The sequence below is a fragment of the Sinohyriopsis cumingii genome, chromosome 2, assembly GCF_028554795.1.
Source record: "Sinohyriopsis cumingii isolate HCF-2022 chromosome 2, ASM2855479v2, whole genome shotgun sequence".
In the NCBI taxonomy this organism is placed as follows: Eukaryota; Metazoa; Mollusca; class Bivalvia; order Unionida; family Unionidae; genus Sinohyriopsis; species Sinohyriopsis cumingii.
This window is the reverse complement of record NC_142962.1, coordinates 98,620,806-98,646,178: the sequence shown is the minus strand read 5'-3', so window position 1 is coordinate 98,646,178 and position 25,373 is coordinate 98,620,806. Positions and strand designations below refer to the sequence as shown.

The following is a 25,373-nucleotide window of genomic DNA, read 5'->3' as shown; positions in this document are numbered from 1 at the left end:
TATATCTCATAAGATTAGGAACTATATGCAAAAAAAATTTGACCCAAAAACCATAACACAAATTTTCTATAAATGTGACTTTGACATCAAGGTTAAAGAAGTGACCATTTTGTAGAACGAATGACTAATGTCAAATATAAAAATCTATCTCAGAATTTAGGAAGCATATTAGTAACTGAAACCCTCAAAACAAAACCTCAACAAATTGTTTTTGACCTGTTACCTTGACCCTAAGTAGCAGCATGTTGTAAAGTTAAATCTCTTAGCGTCATAGTGATTTATTCCAAGCATGATGAAAATCGATCAAAGGGTTTAAGATATATGTTCAAATGAAAAGCTTTAACTAAATCCTTCATAAACTGTTGATTATGCCAACAACTATCACCACTAATAACAAAAGTGAATGCTATGACTTTCTTACAACTAATGTAGACTTGATAAAGATATGCAAGAAGAATTAGTAATAATAGATGGCATACATAATTTTTAAGGTATTTTTGTCTTCAAAGATTTATAGCTTTTCATTTCATATGCTGGGTTTAAACAATTGTACTCTTTATACAAGGTAGAAAAAAGGCAAACACAATGAATCATAATTTGACACATTTTCAAAAGGAAAGAAATATTTTCTAATTCAAACAATATAAATTTTTTGTAAATTAGAAAACTCTCAATGAACCATGTCTGGATTTTTATTATGAAACATTTTTTTAAGCTGTAGCTATTTCCCCAAAAAATGCAATTTAAAGTTTTAAAAATACCAGACACTAAATTTGTATTCCTTGTAATTTCAAATCTAAGCCATCTAAAAATTATTCCCAGACACAGTTCACTATTCCTTAAATATGTATATGACAAATTGTAAGGAAGATATGTTTAAAAGCATTATGTATGTGTGTGTTTGTGTCTGTGTGTGCATGTGTGTGTGTGTGTTCCAAAAAATCTGAAATTCGCTTTTAATTTTTTGGTTAATTTAACTACATATCATCCCTCAATAGATAGATCAATAGTCAATTTCTCAACTGACATGACTTCTCATTTTTGAGACATCAATAAATATGTATACCTTCATATGCCTATTTCTTACAAGAAAACAATATGTCACTTCCTTAACTAAAGTGAGAAGGCTAACAAACTTAAAATGTGTTGAAGAAACAACCTGAAATTAATTTGCACAAATGAAAGTACAATATCAAATCAAAGAATCGTGGCCTAGATGGTCTGTTAAAGTTTTGGTAATATGGTAGTGTACATGAACCAGGATCAAAGGGATGAACACAAATTGAATGATATTGATAATAATAATAATAATAATAATAATCAAGTTCCCTTAATATTAACATAAGCCAATGTCTATACAGATGTAATCTAAATGAAAAAGTTTTAATTAATTCTTCTCTTAACTTCCATGCAAAGAATTTATTTTTTAAAAAATGCATATAATGAAAAGATAGAAATATCAAAGTAATTATCTAATAAAAGAATGTCCTATGGAAATGATTCTGTATTATGTTAAGTTCTACTGAGACATAATCTAATTATAACAAGGGCATTGGTCACTTTTAGTCTAATAAATTCCTCCTAAGAGAAAAATTTCAGTGCCCCTTACATAACTCTGAGCTAATTAGATCAAGTATCTTATTATTAGAAACAAACTATACTTAGTAATAAATGAACACACAGCATGCCAAAGGATTTTCAGGGATTTAACTCCCTCAAAGCCCAAAAAATTCAATTTCTTGATATGAAATGAGAATTCCAAAGAACACTTTGTATCATGTACAAACCTCCTCATAAAGCACTTTAAAAATCTGATTATCCAAACCCATCGTAGGACAGATTTGTCCAGATATTATATCGTATATATTCACTTATAAGACAAGTCAAACTGCAAACAACAAAGATCATGATCTGCCATAGTATAATGCACCTGCAGATCAGGGTCTATGTTGCTTGTTCTACTGATTATTCTTAACAAACTGCAGAGACCCAGATTTTCCAGTGCATTTTAAGTGAGTAAATATGGCATGTTTTACAGTACCTTCCTTGTGCTGTATGTGGCTATAAAAAAATCGGACACAAAATCATAAAAGTAATAACACTCATGCCAGTACATCTCTGATATCTACCATAGTGGAGGCTCAGATGAAACTTCCATTGCTGGTGTTGCATAATGCTTCTAATGATTCTCGGGTTGTATAAAAATAGAATCTCATTATAGAAGCAACAAAGCAGCAAAACAGCTTGATTTGTGACGTAACATGATGTGCAAAAACAAATTATTTGCAAGAATATGAGCTAGAAACTATAGATTTGCATGCACAAAAACAGAAATGTTTGCTTGTATTTGTGATAAACTAGCTACCAATAACTAAACATAAGCAAAAGAACATTATGTGGTTCCACTATAATCTACAAAAATTAGTGTGTTATAATGATATCATGTGTTTATACACTCTTTGTTACTTACATGCACTAGCCATTTATTGGATTCAATGGCAAATGACCAGTCTCAGAAACTATTGCAACCTGCCAAACAAATACACAGGTTAACAATGCTTCATAACTCTTGGAAATACACAGAATTAATGTGTCAAAATCAATCTGTTTCTCAACTACGGGTATTTTGATGTTCCGTGGAACATTTTGGTACTAGCTGTCTATTTTTCGAAAAGATCCACAGCATTGGTAAAATAATGGGGCTTACTGAAAATGAAAAAGAAAAAGAGTACATCGCTCATAACATGGGCAAAGTAAAGAGAGAAGTTAATGTCTGCTTCTCAAATATTGTTAATAAAACAAAACACAAGAGGACCATATATACTCACTTAAAGGTCGTGTCAAACTGCAAACTGATCTGCCATAGCAAAAGGTACCTGCTGTCCTGGTCTATGTTGTTGGTTCAACAGATTACTCATAACAAACTGCACAGACCCAGATATGTATGCACATTATGCGACGACAGATCTGGTCCTGTGCAGTTTGCAGTTGGACTCTCTCTAAGCAATTATATACAGTACCATGAATGGCACGTTATATACTGGCCCCATATTTAATAGCCTACAGCATCGGCAGGCTTCTTCTTTACCTCAAGCGCAAGTCACCCATAAAGTTTGGTCCAAGTCTGCCATGTAGAACTAATGTTCTGTGCAGAAACCATAATATAGTTATTTTTCAGACATAGTGACCTAAGATCAAAAAGCGTCTTCTTTATCCCACATACAAACAATCCACATTGTTTGGTTCAGGTTCATGATAGAGACACTAATATTATCGCATGAAAAACATTTTCTTCCTTCCGTTAGTGACCTTGACCTTTGACCCCCAAATCACTATGGAAACTATTTTTCTTCTTTTAGACACAGTGGCACTGAGTGCAGACCATTGGATCCCAGTATCAAAGAGGTTATTTCCCTACACCCAAGTGTAAACCATCCAAAAATATGGTTCATGTATGTGACGTAAAACTAACATCATTGTGTTGAAACCATATGTTGTCTCTTAATCAGCAGCCTTGACCGCTGACATTTTGACCCTGAAATTGATATGGTTCTTCCTTATCCCGATGTATTTCATCTACAAAGTCTGGTAAATGTAGATTACATGGTGGTGAACTTGAATTATTGTGCGGAAATGAAACTGGTAACAGACAGATGGAGCGAGAGACAACATCATAAGATAACAAGATCCACCTTATGGTGGGTGTATGAAAATGTACCAAGCTGCTAACATTCTGCTGTACTTTGTATATCACATTGGGAACATATTCCATGCAAGAAAAGAACCATTGCATACCAGTTGATAATTACTAAGAATGAAGCCTAGTGTATTAAGGGAAATATTTGATCAAATAGAAGAAAAGAAGATCAAAAGACAAAGGTAAATAAATGTTGACTTGCTTTGTTGAACATTAATGGCATTACCTCCCTTTGCACATACCAGGATGACTACTGATTTTGGTTTAACTATCATATACTTCTTTAGTTAAAACATTATTCAGCCCATGGCAATGTCCAGTCCGAGTGAGAAAAAACATTCACAGCTGTGAACAAGTCATATAAATAATAATAATACCAGATCTTAATTTCAACAGTACTATCAGGAACAATCTCAGTCCAATTTGCACACATTAACTTCTTTTCTTAGAAAGGATCAAAAAATGTTTTAGGAGATTTAAATCACTGAAAGACAAATGATTTCAGGGAAATTGTAATAAACTGCATCATGATATTGTCCTAATATTTTTTATAAGTTATGTGCACACCTGGTTTTATACAATTCACATTTATGAACTTTTGTGTTATTCCCTTTACACTAACAGCATCATGTACATGTCTGAAATCAAACTCTACGATTTACTCAGTAGTGAATATCGCTGCCGTCTTGAATGACAGAGATCAAGCTAGAATTTGAGAACAGCAATCCTACCCAACACTGGAGGGTTTCACAAATTGTCTAAGTTGAACAAATGAGATGATTTATTACCGATGAGACATAATATTTTTCTAAAATAAACGTCACTGTCAAATTTGCTGGGATTTTTTTAAGAATATTTTTTCTTTTATCTTAAGATGATTAGTTTTGTCAACTAATAAAATATATATAATTTTTGTTTCTTCCAATAAATCGGATCAAGAATATTTTTAAGCTGGAAATAAATTTGGTAAACAAAATTCCAGCAACCCACCCCATAAAAAACACAAGGTAAATGGTCAGTCCTTAGGACTTTCACAGCCGACAAGGATGATGTCACAACACTAACTCAATGAATGGTGAAAGGTTTGGGAAATAAAAAAGACAGTGGTTAATACAAATCACTAAAAAAACTGGATGAAGTTTTTGCATATTTGTTATTACAATGTCAAATTAAAAAGTTTAAGCCTCATCTGTATTAATTTGAGAATCAACAGACTTAAACAGCTTTGATAAAATGAAATTAATATCTCTCTGTTCAAAACTAAGTCTTTAATCTGTTATTCAGATAGTTATTATATGTATATAGTGCATGAAAGAATAATAATGTGGTGGAGTATTTTCAATCAAGCACAAAAGTTTTTTCCACAAACCTACCCCCACCTCTCTCAACTACGCTGAATAAAAAATAAAAGTAACTCTGCCATTCAAAGTTCTCAGTAGAATTTCATGAATGGACAGTCTATGCTTCATCAATTACAAAAAATTGGGAGTACTTATACATCCTTCACATGTGATGTCATTGCAGCCAATCTGATAAGATACTGATGTCTTTACTGTCGATATGGTGTTTGGGAGTTGAAATAAATTCTTTGAATCTCAAAAAAATATTATAAAGACACATAAACTGAATCGACACAAAACTCGATTTTTGTCAATATCTATATTTGTAATTTATCTGTTCATTTTGTCTCAGCCTGATCAGCTGAAAATGGTACACTATGGTAACCTTATAGGTAATTGCCAATTTGACAACTCTCCTGGCAAAATGAGCTGAAAAATGTCTGCTAGTGAGTTAGCAGGAAGCTGTTTAGATACTGTGAATACAACCCCCTTTTTAGAACTCATCAGGACAAGAAACTCGAGGCTATGTCAGTGTATACGACTATGCTGCTGAGACTGTAAAACCAGCTACCCCATGGGTACAAATATTTTGCAGCTGTTAAACAGAAACAAATGCTGCTAAACCAGCTACCATATTGGTACATACATTTTGCTGCTGTTAAACCACCTATCCTATTGGTACATACATTTTGCTGCTGTTAAACCACCTATCCTATTGGTACATACATTTTGCTGCTGTTAAACCACCTATCCTATTGGTACATACATTTTGCTGCTGTTAAACCACCTATCCTATTGGTACATACATTTTGCTGCTGTTAAACCACCTATCCTATTGGTACATACATTTTGGTGCTGTTGAACTGCCTATCATATTGAGATATAAATGAGAAGTAATACTTGTATGTCAAAACAAAGAACTAATGGTAAAAATCTAAAAAATCTGACTCCATTATTGATTTATCTTTTAACTTTTACTTTACCATTTCAAAACATCATTTCTGAATACCAATACATTAAATACGCAACAATGGGAGGTTCAGGCCACCATAAAAACCTGCTTTTGAATTTACATTGTCAAATAACCCAACTGTCAGAGAAAAACAAATACGCTTCAGGACTGTGTAATATACGTTCATGTTCACGTGTATAAGTCCATTATACTGACTGCTTATTCAATTTACTTAGCAACAGAATAACCATAAAATCCATTTAACACTAGAAACATGCTGAGCTATCCATTTTCGTGATTACTATGCAATTTAACTACAGCTCACCATCACAATCACCATATTCCAGCAGAAGGACAGCCTGAAAACGACCTGAATGCATCCTAGATCAAAACACTGGCACCTAATAGATTACATCATAGTATGCCAGAGGGACTTAAAAGACGTCCTTTATAAAAGAGTGATGCCCAGTGCAGAGTGCCACACAGATCATCATCTTGTTTGATGCAAGCTCGACTTCCACTTCAAGCCTAGGCCCAGACAACAAGGAGGTACCCCGAGAAGGAAGCTCCAGATCAAGATCCTTTTGTGTGCAGACGCCAAGGCAAAATTTCAAAACAGCCTGCAGTGTAGACTAGAAGAACCTAATATTCTGCCAGATCTAACTCCGGAAGAGATGTAGAATCACATCAAGGCTGCCATTCTGCAAACCTCAAAAATCCTTGGATTCACCACAAAGAAAAACAAAGACTGGTTTGATGAAAACAACCTAGAAATACAGGAGCTGCTTGCCAAAAAGAGATCAGCATACCAAGCCCACCTTGCTCAACCATCCTGTCAACAGAAGCAGCTGACTTATCTGAAGCTCCCTCCAGTGCAGGCTCAGAGACATACAAAATGAATGGTGGACAAAGCTTGCAGAAGGAACCCAGCTGTACGCTGACACTGGTAACTACAAGAGGTTCTATGACAAGTTGAAAGCTGTGTATGGTCCTTCCTTCCAAATACAGAGCCCCCTAAGGAGAGCAGATGGCCAAGAGCTACTCACTGACAAGGAATCTATCCTGAACTGCTGGTCAGAGCACTTCCACCCCTCTTTGTACAGCCCAGAAGGCAGCTATTGACTACATCCCACAACATCCACCAAAGATGGAATTTGATGAGTCACCCACACTGCAAGAGACTATAAAAGCCATAGTTGTTGTTGTTGTTATGGGGTTTAACGCCATTTTTCAGCACACGATAGGCTATACATGGTGGCCAGTATTAATGGTGGAGGAAGAACCTGGGAAAACCCTGGGAAGAACCATCGACCCATGAGAAACTGCTGGCAAGCTTTCTCACATACCCACATTGGCCGAATCCTAGACTCAAACCCACACAGACAGAGGTGAGATGGCAGTGAACCGTAACAGAGAGCGCTTTAGACTACTCGGGGCCCCATAAAAGCCATAGAACAGCTGAGACTGGTAAGGCTGCAGGAAAAGATGGTATCCCACCAGAGATAAGGAAGAGTGGAGGCCCAGCACTGCAAACCAAACTCCATGAGTTCTTCGTTTGCTGCTGGGAGTGAGGGACACTTCCACAAGACCTCTGAGATGCAGTCATCATCACCTTGTACAAAAACAAGGGGAAAAGTCTTACTGCTCAAACTACAGTGGGATAACTTTGCTATCCATTGCAGGCAAAATCCTTGCTAGAATGTTGCTGAACAGACTGGTGCCCACCATTACAGAAGAACATGCTGCAGAGAATCAATGTGCCTTCTGAGCCAATAGGGGCACAACTGACATAGTGTTTGTCCTGAGACAGATCCAGGAGAAATGTTGAGAATAAAACAAAGGACTGTACATTTGTGGACCTGACAAAGGCATTTGACATGGCGAGCAGAACTGGACTTTGGAAAATCCTTGAAAAGCTTGGCTGTCCTCCAAAGTTTCTTACTAGGGTCATCCAGCTATATGAAGACCAGCTTGGTCAGGTCAGAAACAATAACGACCTGTTACAGACCTTCCCCATTGTAAATGGCATGAAACAGGGCTGCCTTTTAGCCCCTACACTGTTCTTAATCATCAGCATGATGTTCCAAAAAGTAACAGAAGACCATGATGATGAAGATGGCATCTATATCAGATTTTGCACTGATGGCAACCTCTTCAACTTAAGACGACTTCAGGCCCAAACCAAGACTTTGGAAAAACTTATTAGAGAACTTCTCTTTGCAGATGATACAGCGCATAACACCCTGCTTTGCAGAAGCTTGCCAGCTCTTTGGACTTGAGGTCGACCTAAAGAAAACTGAGGTACTTCACCAGCCTGCTCCCAAGGAAGAGTACCGGCCACCAAGCATCTCATTAACCAGACAGGGCTGAATGTAGTCCACCAGTTCACCTACCTGGGCTGTGTGATATCCTCTGATGCCAAGATCAACAAAGAAATAGACAACAGACTGGCCAAGGCAAACAGCGCCTTTGGCAGACTCTATAAACGAGTCTGGCACAATGCCAGTCTCAAGAGAGATACTAAGATCAGTGTCAAAAGAGCTGTCATACTGACCACCCTCCTATATGGTGCCAACTTTTTGGTCACCTACAGATGCCACCTCCGCCTCCTTGAATGCTTCCATCATAGTCCTAATGATGAATGCATTTTAAAATCTTTGGTATGACTCTACCAGGGTCTGAACCCACGAGCTCCTGCATCTGAGGTAGACCTGACAATCCAACTACTTATGCCACCAGAGTGGTCTGGGAGGAATAGTAAAAATGAGTTATCTGCATAAAATAAAGTATATTATTATTTTTATTATTATTAATATTATTATCATTATTATTATATTGCAGACAAATCGAACACTGAGGTGTGTTAGAGTGACCTTTTCTTTGACACAATGATTCAGTACTTCTTTGAATGTTACGTATCAAGTTTGTAATACAAATGAATAGATGCCAAACTGGATCAAACCACACCTACTAATTCACTAAGCACTTTCTTTAAAATCTAAGAAAATTTCACCACTTTGTCAGTTGAAAGAATGTGAAGTTGTAACAGTGTGAATTTATACATGTCATACAGAAGTACTGCACATCAAACCCATGATAAAGAACTGCTAAAATCTTTAACCAATACTGTAACGAACTGTAGACGACAACAACACTGCTGTAAAAGTGACTGCTGTCATTCTATGCACCATGAAGACAATAAAGAACTGTATGATCTTTTGACAGCATTATTCCAAGCCTTACGGTAAAATTAAGCCAAAGGAAATAATGCACTGACATTCTGATCATTTTCCTTCATTCGCTGTCTTTGTTCTCTTCTTTCTTGCTCCATATACATTCTCTATTTAAAATAATGCCAAAACTGAATCCTAGTTGGAGTTACATGTGGTATATATGCTATATTTGGAAAAAATATTGGAAACAGAATTTTCAATGGAAAAGTATTTTTGTTTTTTTGGAAACACTGATGACCAAAGTCACCTGTCCAAGCCTCTGTCCAATGACAGTATTATCATGAGAAAAAGAGATACTGCATGGAATCAAAGAAATTGTACAGCTAACATTTTTGAACTTCAAAATCGATCAGTCCATCTGAAATGAAGGGTTTGGTATGGACATACATGTACTACATTAAACTGTGGTAACTTTCATTTTATTGCATACATGTTTAAATAAGATACATGTAAGTGTATGATAATTAATTGTTACATTAAACCTTTAGTTGTTCACCTTGCATTTCCTATCCATCTGACGTGAAATCATTTGCATTTTTAAACATAGTCACAAACTCTATTACCTGTTAATTTCTTATGAGAAGCCTTGACATAATGCATTGACCCATGGATAAAACACACCAAATCTGGCAATATATATATATTAGCAGATCGGGGTCTGTTTTGTTCATTTTAAATCAGTGGGTATGCACCAGTTACTACATGGAACCAGGTACCAAATGGTTGTAACTGATTCTTGAATTTTTATACACTTTTTGGAATTTACAAAGTAAATTATTTTGCCTCTGAAACTTGAAACAAGGTTATAGTGAATGGCATATTAAACAGTGCTGTACAAACAGGAACTGCCTAGGCAAACATGGGGTCCGATTTGGATTATTTTGGTGGTTCCACCCCACCACACCCCACCTGGATCTACATACGGGTCACCTGGATTTGTGCAGGGCCCCCTTGTAAGCACGGTATTTGGAAATAAACTCTGAAACAGGTTTTATAATATACCGAACTTAAATTTTCTTCCATCTCTTTAAAATTACTTTTTCTATATGAAGTCAATATATATTTTAAAATTACTAACGTGCGGGGCCCCTGTGAGCGTGGGGTCTGATTGGGCCAAATCATTCCAATTGGCCTAAGGCCAGCCATGTGTATTTCATAGTCCTTTATGTAGCTACTGGATTTTTATTGACCAACAGGTCTCAGTGGTTTTGACCTTTGGTCAAGACATGTAATTTTGAACAAAATTGACCATGCTAAATCAATTTTCTATAAAAACTGACCATGATCCTGACCTCTGACCATTAGTCCCCAAAATGTATTGATTTATTTATTACCTGAAATGAAAACCATTCATGAACTTTGGTGATGATGCATTGCTTTCTGCAAAAAAAACTTATTTTCCAGTCAGTGATATTGACATTTGAACTTTCAATCTGAAATCAACCCAGGCTTCCACTTCATTTCATGTGCAAGCCATCCACAAAGTTATTATGAAGGAACACTTTCAGTCACAATGAACTTTGACCCTAAAAGATATTGGCTTTTTCTTACACCAAATGTGAGCTATTTACAAAATCTTGAGAATTAAAGTAATTGTTCAGAAATGAAATGGGAAACATACGAGTGAATGGATGGATGGACAGATGGATGGACGGAAAACATCACAACATGATATGCTCTGCCCTACTGAAACAATACAAAAAGAGTAAACAGGATCGAGAATAAGTAATTGGTTACAGATGGCAATCAGTTCTAACAAAAACAGACAGACAGACAGACAGTTATTTCTGAGTCTGTTATATTCATAGTATGATACATATATTTCACCAGCAAATAAGCTAAATGCATTATTCAACTACATACCATCCAAAGCCAGGCACCACAGACAGTATCAAACTCATTGGTTCATAATGAAGTTGGGAATTACATTACTGGTTTGAGCAGTGAGACAAATAATAGCCATAGACCTAAAGATCGGTTTCTTGGCTAGCTCAACCATCTTAGCCCATATTCCCCAAGTAAATTCATGTTTTAGAACCCATGTCAAACTCCAGGCCTAGATAATTACCTGCCTCAGGCTTAACTTAATTGTTTTGGAAGACTCTATTTATAGTAGTCAGAGATTTAATGGATGGCACTGGCCTGATCAATAGTAGGACACCATCTAACTAATTACCTCCACTCCTAAAATTCCAGACTATTATAATTAATGTCAGGCATGCAATTTTGACCCTGCATATAAATGTTTAGTCATGCATGCTCAAAATGGCAGAGCCTGTGTAAACCCAAATGTATACAATATCCATTCTATATATTCTGTATGTGCTTTTAGATAAAGCCTCTGCTCAACTTTAGTCAGAATATGTACACCAGAATTACTTCATGCTGACACGCCATACAAATAGCAGCCAGGCAATACTAATTATTCACACTCAAAGCATTTTTTAACCACATAAATGAAAATCCAGATAAGTGATTAATAATTGTATATATATAACAAGCATTTTTTTCTTCAGGTCAGAATGACTCTCCATTAATTACTGGGATATCTGCACATTCATTTTACAATATATCTGTATCAATCTCCATGAGTGCCAGATTACCCATTATAATAGCATACTAAGCATGTGCTTAGGGCACCGGCCTAGCAGGGTCACCATAAAAAAATTCTAATTGTTGATGATAAAACTGAATGAATTATATATGACCATTTCAACCTGCTGATACTAGTATTTTGATTTTAGCTCTTACTATTGTTTTTTTCTTTAATTTCATAAGGGGGAGGCACCATATTATTTTCAATGCTTAGGGCCCTTGAAGGCCTTAATTAGGCAATTATCTCTATGGATAACTCTGTATTATTATTGGTGAGGCTACTACTTTATACTTAACAACATCAATAAAGGCCTTAGGCCTTTGGAATTCACAATTTTGACATGGTTAGGGGTGGGTTTGGAGAGGAGATAGCAACTATCCATGTGCAGTAAACCTGTCAGGGATTAAATAGTGAACTACCTGTAACCTGTCTTTGCATTGGAAGTGACAATATCATTGGGTAAGTATGAAATTAATTTCCCATTGAGTAAGTTTAACAAAAATTATGCCTGTAATATAAATATAAATATGTTTGTGTTGTATGCAAAACTATTGAGGGTCATATAATTGATGTAAAACCACATTATACTGTAATTGTGCATAATCAGCAATGAACCAAAATTAAGTGAAATAAATTAAGCAGCCATTTCAAAATAAGAATCGACTCACTATAATGGGACTTACGACTACATCCTTGTTCCAAAAACAGACCACATTATACTGATATGGTAGACAGAAAAAACAATTGTCTGCGATTCTGGAACAAAATTGTAATGCCAGATAACCAATTTTACCAATGCGAAAGACCAGCCAGGAAACCAAAACATCCAAATGACAAAGGATCATTTTACAATTTTATAATGGAATTTTCTATATTGTCCAGAAGCAAGCCTTGTTTCTATGTATACCTACAGGAAATTGCCTTAATTATCTCCATATAATTCTATGTTGGGTGATGGCTGTAAATAAAACACCACAGGAATTTACGTGCTGGCTGCTCATTATCCAATTCAGCTGCCACTTAAAGAAACCAGACTTTTGAACACATCTATCAACACACCAACATGTGGTAACACTTGTCTGTTCAGCTTGCGACCAATGAATGCCCTGGATCTTGTACTGAAGAAACTGACACTTGATGCGACAGCTGCTTCTGTTTGATAACTTTAACTAAAGGAACATGGCACATCAAAATAATTAAGTGAGTGAGTGATTTTGATTTTTAACATAGCTTTAACAATTTTTCAGTCATATCGCTAAGATGTCTGCAATGTGGCAGTTTATAGTTATGTCTAGCATTGGGGCATCATGCCACAGACATACAGCATGATGTCCCACCCAGTCACATTATCCTGACACCAGGTCGACCTGTCCTAACACTAACCTCTTAATGCTGAACGCCAAGCGAGGCAGCTGTAAGTACCATTTTTATAAGTCTTTGGTATGAGTCGGCTAAGGATCGAACCCACAACCTCCCGCATCCAAAGCGGACACTCTAACCACAATGCCACCAGAGCAGTTCAAAATAATTAAAACAATCACAATTGTCCTAAGATACTATATTAGAATGTGCAGTCATGGCTAAATCAAATTCCCTGTGGAAAGTTTCCAGTCGCAAGATGGTTTAGACAGCATCAAATTAATGTGAACATGAAAGAAAATGATGTAAACTAAGATAAACATGTTTAGCTATGGCCAGCTACCAATGAAAAAGTAAATTGTTTGATTGTTGTATTTGCTGATCTCAACAGATTAAATGTAAAATGGCTTTCAAATATATGCAATATTTTCTATTAGCAGAACAGTTTAAAGTTAGAAGTATTGTGTGCAATTAGGAATAACAAAGTCCTGAGATGGAAGAAGCTCCATCTTTTCAAGGTTGGGCTGCTGAAGACCCAATTAAGTTAATGTGGACCAACAATGGAACCGATCCTGATGACGGAACTGATCCTGATGACGGAACCGATCCTGATGATGGAACTGAACCTGAATAATGTGGAACAGCCAACTGTTGAAGTACTGGAGAATCGTCATTCCCAGTAGACAGATGGATGATGCTACTACTCCCATAACACAGGTGAAGACTGTAATGCCCCACTCTTTGTAAAGGGTGTGGGCTGATTGGCAGATTGTACCTTCTTTCAAGGTGTCCGCTTTATTCGGTTCTCGTTATCTAGGAGATGATCACCCTCGGTGTTACTGCCCAGATCGAGTAAACTTATAGGTAAAACAGAGATCTCAGCAGATATACAGAACAGAATGACTCGAGCCCCATATATAAAAATCTAAATTTAATCAATTACTTAAAGAATGGTGATAATAGAATACATTAGGACGATACACTTCTTTTTGGAATAAATCTTTCACCAAATTTCAAAACACAAATATATTTACAAAAAATAGCCAATCTATTTTACTGATAGAATTAGTTCATCGTACAACTGAGTGAACAATTGAAGTAATTGCCTTGTACAACTGCATAACCTGCTTAACTCTGGTTCACTCCAATTTCACTGTAGCTGTTCTCTGTCCTTTCGCCTTTTCTTTTCCTTCCTTTTCCTTTTTCTCTCCAACCTTCCTTCTGTTTCGCTTCCCTTTGGCCCTCAAACTTTGTGTGGGTAGATGGATATGTAAGCATGTAAATACACTGATACTTGGATACGTCAGTGTGTAGGTATATCTGAGGATACATCTGGGAATATGTCTGAAGAGCTATTTTCCCCTTTTAAAACAGAGAACAACCTAAATTTTCTGTCGGTTATCCTACTGGGGATAGATCATTACTCCCCTCTCGTTATAACATCTTACTATCGATACTGAAACAGATACCAAAGTATATTAGTCAGCCCCAGCTTGGCAGATCAAAATAAACCTAGTTTCACAAGATTAATGTGCTTCCTAATGGCTAATTCATCACTTCGCATTAACACACGCGACATACAGTTCCGCTCTCATCTCAATTATACAAATGAACGAATGAAATTCATTACATGGCTGAACTACGCTATTTTAGTGAATTCACACATTCAAGTCTTTAGCATACATGAAATCACACTTCATGGCTTAACAATGTTAATTTCAGTCAATATGTACTCAAGTCTTTATTATATATAAAATTACCTAAGATCGGTAAATTGACATGGATTCTCATACCAACTAAAGTAATAACCTGAAATTCTTAGAACCTAATTCCTATACAAACAAGATGACTAATTCAAACAATTCATCAAACTTATAAAAGACCAATGTACAACTTTATATAGATAAATTCAACATAGTTACACTCATATCAAAAGAATTGATCTACAAATTTAAACTAATAAATTCATGCAAATATTATCAAATAATTCAAGCAAATCATTATATTGGTATCAATGAATCTCATGAAAATGATGCAAATACCTTTGTGCTTTCAAGCATTCCATGCTTCTACCGACAAAATTGTGTCTGTGTCCCTTGGACAAATGTTTTACAAGAGAATTTCGTTCAACTTCACTCTCAGAGTCCCATGTACCTTTACTCTTGCAGCAAAGCTTAGACTAATTAGATTTTTCGATGAGGGGAATATTTACAGCTAGGAAATTTCATGTGGGAAATACGCCCCTATTTAACATAACCAATCAGGATGAAATATATTTACAGCCTTTTATAACTAGGTGCCCAAATTGCAGTCAGCTTGCCCTAGGTTTTCGAATAACTGTTTCTGGAATTTTTCAAGTTTGACAGTTCCACTATGAAATCGAAGTTAGCCCTGATCCTAACAGTATGTCTGGCTGCTATACAAACGAACGTTTAATTAGGAATAACCACCTCCACCGACCAGACATTAGAAATCATTGCAGTATAGCGATTTAACAAGCACCTGTCTCCATAAATCTAATTAAATGTTCTTTGGACCCAAACTAATGTGCTTTTCATAGATTGACACAAATTTGCCCCCTCACAAAAACTATGGGTGAGTTAGAGATTCTGAAAGGGAAAGCCCAGAGCTGAAAAGCTTCCTAGTCCAAGCAAAACCTGAGAAACTTGAGGTGTGGAGGAAATATCAGAATGTGCAAATAGGCATCCTGAAGGTCAATGAAGACTGCACAATCTGATGAACAAAGAGCATTCTGGGTTGAGTAAGTGGTGTTCATCTTGAAAGATTCCTCCAGAGGAGAATGGTTTAAAGGGGAGAGATAGATTATAATACAAATTTTTTTCATCTTTTTCAATAACCAGAAAGATTCAGGAAAAAAATGTGGGACACTGATCATGCAGGACCCTCTCAAGTGCCCCTTTTTGCAAAAGGGTGTGCATCTCTTCACTCAATTACACCAGATTGGACTGTTGAAAGAACACAGATGTCCTTGATAGAGGGGGTTATTCCAAAAACTGGAGTTGATAACCCTAGCTCACAACAGAAAGGATCCAACTATCATCCATGATGTTCAACCAGGGCTCTGGAAAGAGACCTAGATGAGCACCTATGGGGTGCATCTGAGGGATGCACAGCACAAGAGGGTTTAGGTCCAATGGGCTGTTCCCTCCCTCCTTCAGCAGGAAAGAAAGGTAGGTTAGAGAACTTCCTCATTGGGCTCTGCAGCATCCATTTCCAGTATGCTCTGAACCCGACTGATGAGAATGTCTAGTTTGAGGTTGAGTGCTGCATTTGGGCTGCACCTAGTTTGACAGCTCCTGAGGGCAATTAGCATTTTCACACTTCCTGGTCAATTGGAGCAGCCCTTGAAAGGTTTTTACCATGGTGAAGCAAGACCTTTTATGAGTCCAAAGAGACGTCAAAGAAAATATGCTGAAATTCAACAATTGCAAGAGAAAGCACAATTCTCAATGTTGTGGTTACACCATCCAGCATGCATTTTAAGTGGATGGATTCAAGGAAGATTCTCTCTGCATATTTGAATTATATAGCCTCAACGCTGCAGAGCAATATTTTGGCTTACCAGAAACCTCTGAGAAATGTCCTTGATCATGGAGGAATGAGGGAGAAATAATAGGCCTGGTTGAGGTGGCACCCTGATATCTTTTCCAAAATGGAACATATCTTCTTGGACTATGCACCGAACGGTTTTGGACACAAGTCTGGTGGTAAATGGTGGTAGACTTATCAAAGGACCAGACCTCATCCTCATCATCCAATTAAGAGGAAGGTATGGGCCTGGTAGGAGGCATCAACATCACTGCTTCTACCTCAAACTTGTTGGAGTCAAGAAGGATAAAGAGAACATCATTGACTGGTATACTCTGAACCAGGGATTGGTTGGACATCAGTACACTCTGTGCCATGTCCTATAATTCAGAGTGCTGATGAGAGGGGAGGCAGGATTGCCTGTCAGCTCTGAATGTTGCAACACCTCTAGCCTTATGATTTGATGTGACCTGCTGAGGAGGTGATGGCATAACATGATTTGCATCATCATGTCTATTGTGATGGCTGAGTCCAGTAGCCCACAAGGGCATACAGCACCAATGACCCTGAGGTGGATGGCTCCACATCCCATAAGGATTAGCTAGGATAGAAGGAAAGGGAGTGGGAAAATACTGATATGTTCCCCTTCCTTAGTCTAAGCCCACAGTTGGTGTGGGGGGGGAGTTACAGTCAGTACCCTATCCCCAGACCATCAGTATGAGGCCACCAAGCGATAACTAGAGATGTTGAAATCAACTGATTTATCACTCACATGGGTGCGGTGCTGATCCCTCCAATCTGAGGACACAACATGCTACCCTGGACATGTGATGTGTGGTGCACTAACTCCCTAACCAGAGTAACACACTGTGGAGGGTATGTTTGTGTTGTGCACAACTTCCCTAATGGGAAAGAGCAACATACTCAATTGTGTAGTGATCCATCTCCTTATTTGGAAGGAGCAACATGCTTGTGTGGTACTCCACCTTCCTAACAGGAGGGAACAACATGCTACATACAGCATGCTGTATTGGAAAAAGATAACAGTTCTATGCATGCCCAAAACCATACTGATAATTCTCTGCTGTGTGGAAATATGTATTCACATCAAACAGTGAGTAGGTGTTACATTTGTACAAAAAAGCAAAAGCTATACCATAACTATATACATGTATAATGCACTGCTGCTATACATTCAATAGTTTCTTTCAATATTACAATGCATCTGTCAAAATTAATGTTAAGGACATGAACCATGGCGGTTCTAGGATATATATGACAAAACCTGCTAATTTTAATTATATGGCAATCTTGGGGGCAGGTACAGTAATTTAAAGAGCAATCAGTAAAACCTACTGAATAATTTTAATTAAATGGCACTCTTGGGGGAAGGTACAGTAATTTAAAGGGCAACCAGAAAAACCTGCTAAATAATTTTAATTATAAGGCAATCTTGGGGGCAGGTCCAGTACTTTAATGGGCAACCAGAAAAATTGGCTGAAAGTTTTTAATTATATGGCAATCTTGGGGGCAGATACAGCAATTTAAAGGGCAACCAGAAAAATCTGCTGGCCAACCTGACTTTCAAAGCTGTTTGCCCCAGGATGACCACAGATTTTCAAACTTTTTCCATGCCTCATTGGTGACTGATGAGTGTATAGTAATGAACTCAACATCAGAGAGACATTCTCTCTGATCCAGACACAAATTTGGCCAAAGTAAAAACAAGTATACAAAATCATCAGTTATACTTTCCTTTTAGAGAATGATGATCAGCTCAACACTACCTTACAACCTTAATCTTTATTTCAACATACAAATCTGAAAGAATGCCTCCTAGCAGACCAACATTTATCTTATGTTTAATTACACATAAAAACTCACTTTTACAAATCAAGTGCTTAAGTTGTTATTGCTGTTTTGGGGTTTAACGCCATTTCTCAGCACATGCATGGTGGCCAATATATCTGGAGGAGGAACTACCAATACAAAAGAAGCTACTGGCAAGCTTTCTGACTTACCCGAGACTCAAACTCATGTATACAGAGGTGTGATGTCTGTGATCTGTAAAGGTGAGTGCCTTAGACCACTCAACCACCTGGGGCCACCCATGTGCACAAGTAAAGAGGTCCCTAATTATAAAACACCTTAGTAAACTATGGTCAGTCATATAACAATGGCATAGTAATGAACCAATTAAATTGAGCAAATTCAATTATATCCCTGCTGCTTCATTACTTTCACTTTGATTTTAGTTTTGGATTCATGACAACCCAATTATAATGTGCCTGCACTTATAACATTAAATGCAACATATTTCATTGCTTATAAGTCCAACTGCAAAAGTACAGGTCTGCCAGTGGATTTTTTCAGACTATGTTATTTGATCTACCGATTGCTCCTAACAGATTGCTTACACCCAGATCTGCCATCATATTATGAGATAGATTAGGGTATATGCAGTTTGCAGATGGACTCAACTTGTTATAGAGTATATACAATACCTACATGTATTCTGTGTGTCCTTTTTAAATAATATAACCTACAGTCATTTGCTTTGTTATGACCCAGAATGAACTTGTATGCATCAAAATGATTCATTACATGGAGCAAGAGTTATATATATTTCTGCAAAGTACATGGTGACCTTCTGCAGGTCAGTCTCAGACCCAACTACCAGTCACTTTTGACTGAATTTGTACAATGATTTGATTGGTTAAAATTCTTCATGAACTTAAATCACCAAATCTTCTTAAATTTAACGTTTACCCTTACCCAGGACATCAGTTTGAATTGTTATGACTCTAATGTCATAAACAAAGTATGAGAAAGAAGCAAAACCAACAAGTTTTGTAAAACTTAACAAAGAATTTAACTGTCAAAGGTAAAATAATGAAAATTTAAGAGGAACTTATAGATTGAATCCAAAACAATCCTGAAAAAGTTATGTTACTGTCCAAAACAATGAAATGGCCCATACAAATTTCAATCCAAGAATATACTGGTCTACCAACAGTCCTAACATGTTAAAATGGCACTGTCCAGAACTCCACTGAACAATACACAATAGTCAATGAGTATTATAGTCCAATAAGCACTTTCTTTTTCCTCTAAATACAACAAAATAATTGTTTCCTCACAAATATCTAAATACAACATAAAAATATGTCTGCAGCCTTGATGTTACAACAAGAATGCAAGGAATAAAAAAATATGTCCAGCAATAGGTACTTATATATTAGAGGCATAAGAGACAAAAAACGCGTTATGTCATTACTGCTATGTGACAAATCACAAATCTCCAACATCGTAAAAGGACTCACATGACCTAACCCATCCAATATAAAATAACTTAATTCTTCTAACAACCCACCTGTCTGACCTTTTCATTGGGAAACAGCCCAAAACTTGTCACCATATTTACTAATCATTTTATTATTAGTAACTGTAAAGAGCAGAAGCAAAAAAATACACCTGTGCTGCATATCGATATGATTCATGATACACAGCCTGCGATACGATAAATATCTTTGAAAGCTAGATGGTGCCCCTTTATGTATGCTGACATACCGTTTGTATTTCCCATATGCAAATTACAGATAGAAATATAGTTCTCATATATTTATACACAATTCTCATCGACGACAAGAAAACAAAAATACTTTCAAAAAGACTGCTTGTTGGTTGTCAGTGAGTTTTATTAAGTGCTTTTGGCTATTAATGGTGGCTCCATTTAGCTCACTTGAGCCACCAGGCCCTTTTTTTGCACTGCATGAATGCTTTAAAAATATCTTATTACCAATTTCATGTCTAACTTAAACTTGGAAGACATTATGATGTTATCTTCAAAACAAGAAATAAAGCAATTTCCTCGTGCAAAGAAAATCTCTTCTAGAACAAATATGAGCATGGGAATGAGGGTAAATACCAACAAAATATATCACACTGTATTGCCTGCATATGCAAATGACTTCTGTGGCCACAGGTACTTGTATTTATTAATGAAATAAAACTATTGACAACAACCAGTCTGTTCTATATTTTTTTGTAAATATTACACAAGGTAATAAACTTCAGCTGTTTGAAATCTGCCCCCTTGCTGATTTTGTGCTAATTTTATTTATTCCATCAGCATCCTCATTCACTGGTTAAATATCTCTGCATACAAAATGAAATTCCAAGTTTGTTCCCCATGTACAATTTAAGGAGAGATGCTGCAAGGATTTTATCTTCAGGGGGACTTCACCCTTTGTCACTGAAAGAAGGGGAGAGTAAAAAAGGAGGAGGAAACAGTCATGGTTCAATATTTACCTAACACTTCACAATTCCACTTTTTTAGAGCTCTACAAAAATCAAAATCTTTAAAAGATGTCACCTCTAGTTACATAAGTACTAATCTGTTAATTATTTCTGAGCAAACTCTGTTCCTTATCTGTGTATGAATATTTTTCTGTGCTTCCTTCTGAAAGGGCATATGCATAGCTAGCTTTGTCAGCTTGAAGATGTTGGGAAACTGATCATTGTGGCTGTTATTTAGAATTTTCTAGAGCTCACAGACATCACCTTTTGGATACATCTGCTCCAAAATAGGATTTTTTACTAACACGAACTTACTTCTTGTATCAGTAGATTACTGACTAATATGCCAGATTTCTTATCTGATCCATGATGCTGTATTAGGGTTTTTAGTCCATCAATGCCATAGTCTGCTTGTGCAGAGGTATTCAAGATAAATATCTTTACTTCTTAATTTTATTTTTTCATCCTTACTTATTCATTTTCTCTAAACCCTGATATGAACATATGGTTTTATAGTATATGATTTGCAGGACTAAACTGATTGATGAAAAAAAATGAAAATTGCACTGTACTTTTAAATTGTCTGTATTTTAACTAGGCTCAGTATTCTGCCCTTTCTACATCTAATTTCAAAATACCGCTGAAAGGGAGACTGACCATCATGCCCTCTATTTTTGTTCTTCCAACATGTACATCAGACTGATATTTAACACCATATTTGGGCTCAAAATCTCTCAACGTCATCTCCATTAAAAATATCACAACTTCATTAATCCAATATACTTCATAACTTTAAAAATTATTGCCATCATCACTATCACCAGCCAGTATCTGGTGAATGAAAACACAATGAACCCTGCCAGGAATCAGATATTTTAGGTTTTCTAGGCTGCTTGTATTTTATACATGCATTTGTAAAATTTCCTTCATTAAAGGGTTCAAACTATACCATAATGCTTATTGCAGGGCACAATGTGCCACTCAAGTTTAGTTTGATAACCATTTTTGTGATGCCTGAAGACCCCAGATGTGTAAGTAGTTGCTCACCTGAAAAACAGATGCCATGACAAGAATGGTTAAATAAAAATGGTATACTTCATCGTGCACATTTTCATATGTAGGACTTTCATCTTTTTTTGCGGGAGTTCTTGCGCATCACTATTCTCCAACTGCGCAAATTCGTACATATTTTGCATGAGTCACGCCATCGCACACCCTGACATCATATCTGTTCAAGTACTTTATATATCAATAATTTTAGAGTGAAGTCTCTCTGTTGCTTTGCTACTACTTCCTGTTTGTCATGCAGGGAACAAGCTATGCTGATTGCTGATTGGTAGTTATTATTTAACTTGACCGGAACAAGCAGTAACCACCAATAAGATCTGAACGTAACATGTTTCACTGTGTGACACACCAGTAGTATAGTTTTCAAATGGACCAAAGCAGACAAAATCAAATTCAATATAGAAACTTCAAGTAAAATTGGCTATTAAATGATGAGTAAAGTACTTCATTATACGGTACTACTCGACATGGCCCTGACTGTGCCTGCTTAATATGTAAGATCAAAGCACTGAAAGGAATAATGTCCTCTCACTGGTTAAAAGAAAATGATGTCCTGTATTTATTCATAACTTATTTTCAGTTGCCCAATGAGAAGGTAGTATTCCATTCAGGGCATTGTTTTTGCATATCAAGCTGGTGCGAACAGGGCTATGTAGAGCGGTACCGTGGGAAAATGATTTGGCATTCCTTAAAGGTATGATGTTAAGTCAAACTTTTGATAAGAATACACAGCCAAATGCCTGAGCTAAATACCGGTACCAAATTTATTAAGCTACGCAAAGCGTAGCTTGAATTATCAGCATTTATTCTTAAATAGGTCGCGCGAGCAAGAAGATAAGTGTCCTCCCTTGTAGTTATTATGTAGTACATGCATGATAGGTCAACTGTAAGCAACGATATGAGCCCCTGTACACCCACACCCCAAAATGGTTTTTTTTTTATATAAAAAGTACTAAACAACCAGTACCATTTAGCAACTTACGTGACATTTTGGGTAATCCATTGTTGTTATCGTGTTAACTTTCCAAATCCAAGTAAATATATACGATATGCATTGTAACTTACTGCAAGAATGCGAATTTGCATACAACGTTTAATCTCCGAGAAAATGACACGTAAGACTTTCTGAAAGGGAGACTTACTACCGAAGGTATCGATTGATATGGATTGCAGAACAAGTTAGTGATGATAGGTTGGAAAACGCTATCGATTTAGGTACTAATTAAATATTTATGAGGTCGGTCTGAACCTCATTGAAAGGTGGATACAACTGTAATATTACATTCAAACGAAATATATGGCATCTTTGGAATATGCAAGCAAATTTATATTGTAATAGTGAACTCTCCTTACATCATTTTTCTACTTTGCAACCCTCTTTCGTATTAATGCATATACATGATGGGTGAAGGCCGACTTATCCCACTTATATTTCGAAAATTGTGTAATCCCGGGGAGATATCAAAGCTGTGGTATCTCGAGATTGAATGTGGAGAGATGTAAATGATACTTTTGAAGATATACACAGATCTTTTAGATTGCAAACTATCAAGTCTGTATGTATTTTGGGTATCCTAGCCAGACACTTTTGTCTGGATTAATCTGTTTTTGTTTAAATTGAATTAATTCTTTTAAACAAAATAAATAAACATATATTTTCAGTGATTAAAAAATATAGACGAGCAGCAGAGAGGGTGAACAGACCATAGAATTCCGACAAAATAAATAAAACAAACAAATAAATCATCTCGTAGAAAGGTCCAGATTTTACAAATGAACTTTCCTTGAGATGTTTATTTTTGCAATTACCGATTGTGCTAATAAAACCTCAGTTCGAAATAGTATCTGAAAAAATAAAGTACTCTACGTGTTTATTTATTTCTTGTTTACCTTTTTGACGACCAACGTTGGTAGGTACCCTCTCTGCTGCTCCTCTTCTGCTGATATTAATTAAATTATTATGTTATAATAAAATGGTACATCCAGAATCTCATACTGCAAGAACAGCACGAGAACGATTAGAAACAATTAAAAAATTTCTTCCTGTCAGAGACTCATTTAGAAAAAATCTGCAAGCGCAGCAAGAATCAAAAGTTGAGTACGAAGAAGACACTAAAAAACTAATTAAACCCGTCACTGCAGCTACTAAGAAAGCTGCATCGGCTGTTGAAAAAACTATATGGGGAGATATTGCGGAGGAAGATGAGAAGAGGAAAAAGGGTATTTTTCCGGTATTAGAACAAACTGCAGTGCAGGCTGAAAAAACAGCAAGAAGAACCAAACAGACAAAGAAGATTTTACGAGACCTTCCAACTGACATAGCTGCAGCTCAACCTCCACCTGTTGATGAGGAAATACTTGAAGGCATTGGAGAACTTCGTACTGAAGTCGCCGATGTGAGAAAAAAACTTGCATCTAAATCCAAACCAGCAGGAGAAAACGTAGAATTAATTGCAAAATTTAACGAAGGAGTTGTTGAGGAAATTAGAAAAACTGAAAGAGAGAGATTACCTGAAGCAATATTAAATAGTATATCTAATAAATCTAGTATTTTAAAACCCCGTTATGAAAAAACAAATGATGATAATTTCATTAAATGGATATATCGCGTATATTACAACAAAAAACAAGCTAGAGGTCCAGAATTTGAAAGACTTAAAGAAGAAGTAAAAAGACTTTATAGAGAGAGATGGGAATAACCAAAACAAGGAGAGTCCTCCCAGTATCAGCTTCCTCCACCTCTGCAACAAATAGAACAACAACAACAATCTTCTTCGCCACAGCAAAGGTTGATGTCGGAAATTAAAAAGGCTAAAGAGTCACTTAAATCACCTTCCTCGAAGAAAATTCCTTCACCTTTACATAAAATTTCTGCACCGAAAATGACATTTACACCGACAGGTTCACCACATGGATTTCGAGAAGGTTCACCCCCGGCCACCACTGAAGTACTTACTCCGGTAATGCAACCACCAGTATTTAAAACACCTCAAGATGAACCTAAAACAGGATCTGGTTTATGTCCTGATAATATCATCAATGACGTATCACGGTTAGAAGTTCTCATAGGAGGAAAACGAGCTGGAAATAATTCACCAGAAATAACCAATGAAGCAGCTGATATTTGTCGGCGACTATTTCAAGGTGGTATCATGGATATTGGCGTTTACCGAGAACTTATTGATGAGCTCGTTGATGACTAGTTGTTAGATAAATGGTAAATAAAATAAGATGATTGTGCATGATAATCATCGTAAACCCACACAGGTTAGAGCGGTAA

The 25,373-nt window shown here is 36.5% G+C and overlaps 1 protein-coding gene across 4 annotated transcripts in view; it reads right to left on the bottom strand.

Annotated features, from left to right (window-relative positions):
• LOC149805454 (synaptotagmin-16-like) overlaps window positions 1-23,517 on the bottom strand; it is a 103,878-nt gene extending 80,361 nt beyond the window's left edge. Inside the window, exons 1-2 of one of the 4 annotated variants that reach the window (XM_089950047.1) lie at window positions 23,447-23,475; window positions 2,471-2,529 (exon numbers count right to left, since the gene is read on the bottom strand). In XM_089950047.1, coding sequence (XP_089806173.1) covers window positions 2,471-2,483 — 13 coding nt within the window. In that variant the 5' untranslated portion in view covers window positions 2,484-2,529; window positions 23,447-23,475. Of the gene's footprint in view, window positions 1-2,470; window positions 2,530-23,075; window positions 23,226-23,446 lie in introns of those variants that run through there. The other 3 variants (XM_089950046.1, XM_089950049.1, XM_089950048.1) reach the window with 3 other exon arrangements.
• Between the last annotated feature and the right edge of the window lie 1,856 nt (window positions 23,518-25,373).